This window comes from Pseudorasbora parva, chromosome 2 (genome assembly GCF_024679245.1).
Source record: "Pseudorasbora parva isolate DD20220531a chromosome 2, ASM2467924v1, whole genome shotgun sequence".
Taxonomy (NCBI): Eukaryota; Metazoa; Chordata; class Actinopteri; order Cypriniformes; family Gobionidae; genus Pseudorasbora; species Pseudorasbora parva.
Genome location: NC_090173.1, coordinates 30,223,347 through 30,231,823, shown reverse-complemented (window position 1 = coordinate 30,231,823; position 8,477 = coordinate 30,223,347). Strand labels below are relative to the sequence as shown.

The 8,477-nt window shown below is 38.3% G+C and overlaps 1 protein-coding gene across 4 annotated transcripts in view; it reads right to left on the bottom strand.

Moving 5' to 3' along the window:
* Positions 1-7,147: 7,147 nt before the first annotated feature.
* Positions 7,148-8,477, bottom strand: part of cacna1ia (calcium voltage-gated channel subunit alpha1 Ia) — a 285,196-nt gene continuing 283,866 nt past the window's right edge. For all 4 annotated transcript variants that reach the window (XM_067415070.1, XM_067415065.1, XM_067415059.1 and 1 more), the window contains one exon: positions 7,148-8,108. In XM_067415070.1, coding sequence (XP_067271171.1) covers positions 7,509-8,108 — 600 coding nt within the window. In that variant the 3' untranslated portion in view covers positions 7,148-7,508. The remainder of the gene's footprint in view (positions 8,109-8,477) is intronic.

The window sequence follows — 8,477 nt, the reverse complement described above, 5'->3', positions numbered from 1 at the left end:
GTCTCGATTGAGGACATAGAGTTTATTTTAAAATGACTAAAGCTTCTACTATTCTTTTTTTTATTTTTTATGGAAAAAAATAATAAATACAAATTATATATATATATATATATATATATATATATATATATATATATATATATATATATATATATATATATATATATATATATATATATAAAATTAAGTTAGTATTAATCAAATCAGGATCAAAAGGGGATTCATAATCACTGAAACAACAAATGAATTAACACTGCCATCAGCTGTCTATTAAACATACTTAAACTTACACATAAAGCCAACCAGTGAAATGAACTGAAGCTGAACTTAAAGCAAAGCTCTCAGAACTATAAATATTAATGAACATCACAGCTATTTTTTCCCAACATAAATATGATTCAGGACTAGGAAAGGACATACAAGCAAATACATGTAAAAACCTGCATAGAAATAAAACCTCTGTTTGTAGTTTGATCACCTTCTGTGCCTCATGAAAATAAAGCTAATTATTTTTTTTATTAGCAGATAAATTTGGTCTTTCTCTAGATAATATTGATGACTCATCCTGCACAGACTAATTTTGACTGATCAAATGCTGTGACAAACTAAAATTGGTTATAAAAATAAATAAAGATCACTCATTTATTTTATTTTTTATGTTTAATAGAATATATAGGTCTCCTATAGGAGTGGTTCTCATCTGATAGTTTCAGGACCCAGATTTCATCAGACATCAAAGTAGAGACCCAACACCGCACCCAGATTGTTTATCTTACAAAATATGTTTTATCAAGAAAAATGTAGTTAAATCTGGCTATATAGGCATAGAAACCGGTTCCCTGAGAAGGGAATGAGATGCAGTGTCATGGAGGTGATGCTATGGAAACGGCTTCAGCATACACCAGTGTCTGAAGCGCATGTAAAATACTGCTAATCCTATTGGCCGATGGAGGTCATGTGACAAAGACCAAGACCATTAAAGGGCACCTGCATCACTGAATCCCCAGGTTCTAATTATCTGGAGTAGCCAAGCAGGCATGAAATTTGGCAAAAGCCAGGGAACCAGGGGCCTGTTGCATAAACCACATTTAGACTAGATCGATAGATCGGTTCAATTTGAATTAGAAAAGTAAATCTGATTACATTTGGACTAATTGCTAGTAGGACAAATTAGTGCTTAAGATACAGTCTTAACATAGTGGCTAAGTTTATGCAACTAGCCTCAGGTTACATAAGTATTTCTGAGACATTCCCTTTCGAGGGAACTGAACACTGCTTCATGGCATTGACGCTGTGGGAACGTTAGTACCCATGCCGCCATACTGAACAAATGCCTGACCAACAAGAAAGAAATATGCATATGTAAATCCGGGTCCCCCGGCATGAGAGAGTGACACTCTAACAAGGAGGCTAAAGGCTACAACCCCTAGCGTCAGTCGCTGGAGCATCTCTTGAGGTCAGAGGAGTGAGGTTTACTCGCAGTGACTACTAGCAGGCCTCTGTTACGTATATACACTAGGGGTTGCACAGACTAGTGATGCACAGACATCACTGATCATGACCTATAGAGGGCGCAACAGGATAAGAAACCTTTGAAGTCCACTCCGTTTCCAAACAAATAAGATGGCAAATAAATGCATTCTGAGAGCACACCAAAACAGCTTATTGTGAATGCAAGTTAATCGCCATTCTAAACTAATACCCTGCTGCAAATGTAACACACTTACAGACAGTAGCTCATCATGAGCAGATCGCATAAACAGAGAAACATTCAATAACACAGAAATGTATTGTCAACAATGTTCTGTGATTTATCAGTTAAAGGGATAGTTCACTTTAAAATGAAAATTCATATAAATTTGAATAAAGTTGTTTCAAACCTGTATGCATTTCTTTCATCAACAAGGGAAGATATTTTGAAGAATGTCAGTAAACAAACAGTTAACTGGAGCCATCGACTTCCATAGTATTATTATTTTTTTCCTACTATGGAAGTCAATGGCTCCAGTTACCTGTTTGGTCACTGACATTCTTCAAAATATCTTCCCTTGAGTTCAGCTGAAGAAAGAAATTCATACAGGTTTGAAACAACTTGAGAGTGAGTAAAGGATGACAGAATTTTCATTTTAAAGTGAACTATCCCTTTAAATAATTTTAGCATATATTTTTTAGTAAATAAAACACACCATTTTACTATTGGTAGAGTCGCAGACAGGTATTCTAAATTTACACGCAATTGCCCTCTCACTAATGCATTCAAATAAATGTAATCTTTACTGTGCTCTATATCTGAGTCAGAACAAGCTGAAATCTGTGAGAAATATAATGACCTAAAGACAAAAGAACTGGCTAAAAAATAAGCTCTTATTCACAAGCAATGTGTTATATGCCATCGTTGTGCACAAGGCAATCTTTGTTAGAGTCTCAGCTCGAAGTTCAGGTTTATTTGTTCATTAAATGAGGTAATCAACGACTGGTCGACTCAACTTTCATTACTTTGAGGTCGACTTGAAAAAATCTGAAGTTGTTCAACAATATACACAAACCTAATGGACCACTGAACGAATTGACCCAGAAGGACGTGATAGCCTGGGGTCGAATCTATGTCCTAATGTAAAGCCTCATGAATGTGTGCAGATTGAACCAGCCTGCCGCAACACAAACGGTTTGGATGTTTTGGCGCTACACTTCGTCAGCATAAATCCATTGGCCAATAGGATGCTTTGAAGTGTGCTTCAGACACTGGTGCAAATGGAAGGCATTCCCACAGCGTCAACGCCATGATGCAGTGTAGAGTTCCATTAAAAGGTAAGGGTTCCTTTTTGTTTCCAAACTTGAATTTGAATGGCATCATGCTCATGGCAACTAGTTTCTATTAAATGACCAAGATGATTACACATGATATAAAAATTGCATTTTATCATTTGCAGTTAGCAGGGTGATAACGGCAGCTATCGCTGTGGAGTGCAGGTGTATCAGCATTGCTTCTAATGGAGCAGATTGACAGGCACATCAGATTACTCTCACCTTTGAAGTCACGGAATGTATCTAGTGTTTTTGTTTTGTGTATTTCTCTCATTTTCGCCTTTTTTTTCCTTATTGGCATTAAATGTAGTAGAGTAACTGTATCCGAGTGTAATGTCAGGAGTGATTTGCTTCATTTCACCTTGATGAAACTCTTGTTTGTGTATGTGTGTCTGGGTGGGCTACCATATTTCAGGTGTGTGAAGTGCTGTGCTCTATGATGATTGAGAGCTTGTGCCTTGATTTAGTGATTGACAAACAAACCAAATAAGAAGAGGAGAGAGCGAGAGACTCAAACAAACGAAGATCAGGACTACATTTGCAATTTAGTCCAAAAATACAACTCATCGAAGTAATTCTAACCATATCTCTCTTCCTTTTCATTTCAAAAACAGAGAGGTGCATATAATACAGTATGCCACAAGGGTTTCCATCTCACTTTCCTCTCAGAGGTGCCCTGGTTATTACTGAAGATCATTTTTGTCATTAAGTGGGAGGATCACCTTTATTTCACCTGTATGCCTTTTGTAGAGATTAGCGCTTGCTTTATTCCAGTTAAACGGGAGAGTAATTACTCAACCTCTAGATAAAACACTGATGCAGCCACAATGACAGAGGTTCTCCATACATCTAACCGACACTCTCCAAAGCTGTAATGATTAGATAAGAGCACATTTATGAGTCAAATATTAAGCATATGACCTCAAGAAATTCCCAGGCACCAGTGTTTAAAAAAACCCCCACAAACTGCAGCTTCCGAAGTGCTACCCCTTCAGAGGGTTCTTGATTTGTGTAGTGGTGTGACAGCCCGCTTCCCAAGATTCCTGAGGCTGGCGACGCCAAGGCCCTACGAGCGTGCGGTCAGGACTTGGAGCAGCAGAGCAGCTGACATTTAAAGGACAGATAGCTGGAGGGAAGAGATGGTTTAGGTGTTGAGAAACAACACTTCTCCCATGCATTTCCGCTTCAGAGCTTTCTGACCGACCACACAAGCATGCCATAGCACTAGCAGCATATCTACTGTCAAAACCTCTCCTGTCTCTTTCCACCCACCTCCAATTTCTCAAAGACCATGCTACATGGAGTTTATTGCTTCTTTTAGAGGGGGAAATCAATTAATTTTACTCACGAAAATGTTACACAAGTAGTTAAAGCCATAGTTGAGCAAAATAAATAACTAAATAATAAAAATGCCACACTGTGTGTGTATGTGTGTGTGTATATGTGTGTGTGTATGTGTGTGTGTGTGTGTGGGTGGGTGGGTGGGTGTGTTTGAACTATCCTTTCAAAATCAAGCAAGTTCAGGTTTAATTTAATTACATTTTTATGAAATACTTCCTAAAAAGCCCAACCATAAAGCTTTGTGTCACCAACCAAATACTGTGCACATCAGAAGAAAGGATGCGAGTACAATAAAGTGACATATATTTTCCCTCCCTCCTCAAAGCTCCTCATAAATCACAGATTTTTCCAGCTCCAATCCAGCATCTGCGCTTCAAATAAATTTTGGTCTGATGCACACTTACAAAAACAAAACAATCCCACTCAGTCTATGCCACTCACATGCTCTGGTCTGGAATGACTCAAACAGACAAGCGAAGTCGCACAAACAGTGAAATATCAGTACTCAGCACAGCCAATCAAATGAGAGGACCAGAACTAACGGTTCGATAAGGGATCTAAGCTAGCACAGAAAACAGTTTGAGCCCAAACTGCAAAAGACCACAGCTGTCAAATGAGAAATTGTAGTCTCATTAATAAAACAAAGGGAAATTATGTTTTACATTAATACAGATTCAAGAAGACCTCAGGGAGGGTGAAAAAAAAAGAATAAACCTTCAAGTCTCATCCATTCTAAAATGCATGTATCATTGTCATTGGTCAGAGCACACATGCAATTCGATATATAAAAGAATATATATACATATGTTCAACCCAGTGACAAGACACATTGAGTTTTGTATAAAATCCTCACCCATCACTCTAGACCATTTAACATGACACCCACATACACTTTTCAAAAACGTAATATATGCATCCATCCTTAAATGCATTGTCAGATTTGTCTTTAAGCTACATACACTTTCAAACTAACTCTTAGTTTACCTGTTACTCTTATAAAACTCTGTACCGCTTCTGCTATAATGATGATGCACTATAACACAAGCTTATTAGAGCATTAAATGCAAAGTCAAATCAAATGAACATTAACATTTAATGTACAGTCCTCTTCCCCCCCAGCCATCTGTCTCCCTGAGGACACAGGGCGTTCAGTAGTGGTATTTTCCAAGGTCCTGAGTTCGAAATGACTTCATATGTTCATCTGAACCATTGGCAGCACATCAATCCCCAATAATCGAATGGTTATGTAATGTGATCAGCCCTCACGTCGTGCAGGTATTGTTACTTAGGCTAGTAAACAAGGGGTAAATACTCTACTCGAAGAAGGGAAAAAAAGACATTGACATCATTATGTTTACGTGGGGCACACAAAGCTACTGTTTATTGCTGTAGTGTCAGACTAACCTTTGAAGTCTTGCGCACTATTAGCAAAAATTGTCTTGTGAGATCCAAGAACACCTTGGAAACCAAGTAAGCCCTTTGATATTGTGTTTTGCTGATTGAACTTTAATACTTCAGTGTTCCTCGTTTTAAAACGGTGGCTCCATGAATGGAATAGGCAGGATTAAAATGGCAATCCCGCACTTAGGTCCTGACTAAACCACAACACAACTGATGTAATGTACAGAGACCCTGACGTCATGGATGGACAGTCACTACCAATCAAGGGACAATGAAGTTTATCAAAAGGTTTCTAATTGTGATATTTGACAAGAATATTATAAAAGAAAACTCACCAGGGGTGCTAAACACTACGGCAGACTAAAGATATTTGGATATTTGGAGTGTTATACCTACAGTTGCTCCATTTGCACATGAATACAGTGACAAAGTCTAAGCTAGACGAAATAAAGAGCAAACAAGTGCAATTTTTTTTTTTTAAAGAGGAGGAATAATAAATAAGAGGTGCCTTACTGCAGTCCAGTAACCATGCTAAAGAAATTTCATGTATAAATAATTGATTCAGTTGCAAATCCAATCAACCTAGTTTTGTCAAAATAAAAGCTAAACACCACCGTCTTGTGTTTTCTTCATCTGACATGCCATCCAAGGACCAAAATAATGCAGAGCCTCCTGGGTTCTTGAAAAAGCATTTAAATCCCATGGCCTGCTCATCCTTTGGCTGTTCAACCTCCAAAACATCCACGAGTTCATGTAATCCACAGTCTAAAATCCCTTTTCCATCCTTTTTTTTGTTTGCTTGGATCTTTTCACCCGAGCATACAAAACGTCCTCATCACTTAGCCAAAATTATAAAAATGGAAGCCACTTGCAGATAATAAAGTCACACATAGAAATGTTTTTGGGTTGTGGGGAGGACAAAAGTGACCACAACAATGTGAGTCACCTATTCCTTGACCCAGAGCATTTCAATAAAAAAATATCTGAGTAAAAACAGCACTCCTTTCATCCAGCATTGACATCTTCAGTAATCGTTACATTGAACTTCTTTGTAAAGAGAGACTCCTACATGCAGAGGACTGTTCTTTGTCCTTGTGTCCATATTTTCTTCATCCTAATGCAAAAGGTAGGATAGTACATATTTCTACATTTGCTCTTTAAATAAATATATAAACAATAATTTAAATGAACTTGAATAAATAAATAAATAAAATGACAGACAAACAGATAGATGAAACTGTAGATAGATTCAGTTTGGTCCCTCTCTAAAACGAAAGCTTTGCTTCAGGCTGACATTGGAACAGTTTTCTATTTCCTCAACTAGACTACAGACGGAAACAAACAAACAAAATAACAAATGAACAGATAACCTGTAAAAAAGCGTGTTTACTGAAAGTGTATACTTAACTGAATTCAATCATTCAACACGGCATGTCCTCTTTTAGAGAAAAAAAAAATCTACTGTACCCTTTCAATCTCTCTCTCTCTCTCTCTCTCTCTCTCTCTCTCTCTCTCTAAATATATATATATATATATATATATATATATATATATATATATATATATATATATATATATATATATATATATATACATTTGTATTTCTTTCTTTTTTTTAAACTAACTTTCAAGAAAACTCCCAGATTTCCAGCATACGGAAAGCTCTGCGTTTACAGTACGTTGTTTCCTGAACTGATCCTTCAGGCAGCTGGTTGAACTTTCCCCTTCTGTCAAGTCATGCGCTGAGGGGCCAACTCCTTCTCTCAAGTCTCTTCCTCCAATTTCTCTACAATCCTGTCAGACGTTAACCACGAGCAAATACAAAATGGTAACAGGTCACAAATGCAAACAGGGAGATAGAGAAAGACTTTGAGATGGAATGCCACATGTCAGACTGCTCCCTGAAAAAAAAACAGAGATTGAATAGTGGGCTTCAGAAATAACTAACACTAGATAGAGTTTCATCTTTTTTTTCTAGAGCCCACAATTGTTATTTGGCTTGTACTTTCCCCGTCTTTTCCTTGTGCTGCCTCGAACTGCCTCTCTCTTTCTCCTTCCTTCCTTTCTTTCCAGGGTCTGGTGATATTACCCAGGGGCTCTTTTGCAAACACCTTTTCTTGGGTTGTGAGAGTCCCCTGGTCTAAGCTGCCCGTACTGTTGCATTTTTTCACAGACGGGGGTGCTAGAGAGCTCGGAAAAAGCAGTGACGTGAGCGACAGGCTGCTCGGCGTCTCTGAGAGCTGCTGGCTGTCACACGTCTGGTTAGAGCCGCACCGTACCATCCCTACATCCTCATCGGAGCCTTGTCGAGTGCATCCGGCACTGATGTTCGTTTCACAGTTGCTCTTGCTGCGCTGGTGCCCCCTCATGGTTTGGAGGTTCTGGGTGACTGGAGGACTGGGTCTCAGGGTCTCTGTGGAGAGACTGGCTCGGTCGTCGAGGAACGTGTCCAGAAGGGGCTGGGGGTTGGAGACGTTGAAACTGAGCCCTTCTTCCATGGTGGTCGGAAGACTGCCCTCTGAGCTGCCCGTAGCCAGGGAGGAGTCACTGTGAGATGGATACTGAGGACATAGAGGTCATATTATTTTAAGCTGTACATATATGTACTCTGTCAAAGCTCTTGGTGGGTCCAACTCATAAAAAACCCCTAAAACAAACAGTGAACTAACTATATACCCCACAACTATGGTTCTTATTTACTTACTTGATTTTTCTAACCTAAATGTTAGAAATGGTTAAAAAAAAAACTGTATGCCAATTTCTGAAATCGATAAACTGATTTAGAATACGTTTCGTTTAAAATATGGATTCTTTCACGGAAAACAACAACTTTTGCTTGTTTTAAAATTTTGAATTTTGGGATCAAGTTAACTCTTTCCACGCAAGTGTTTTTAAAAAAAGTTGATAGCCACTGCCAGGGTGTTTGACCA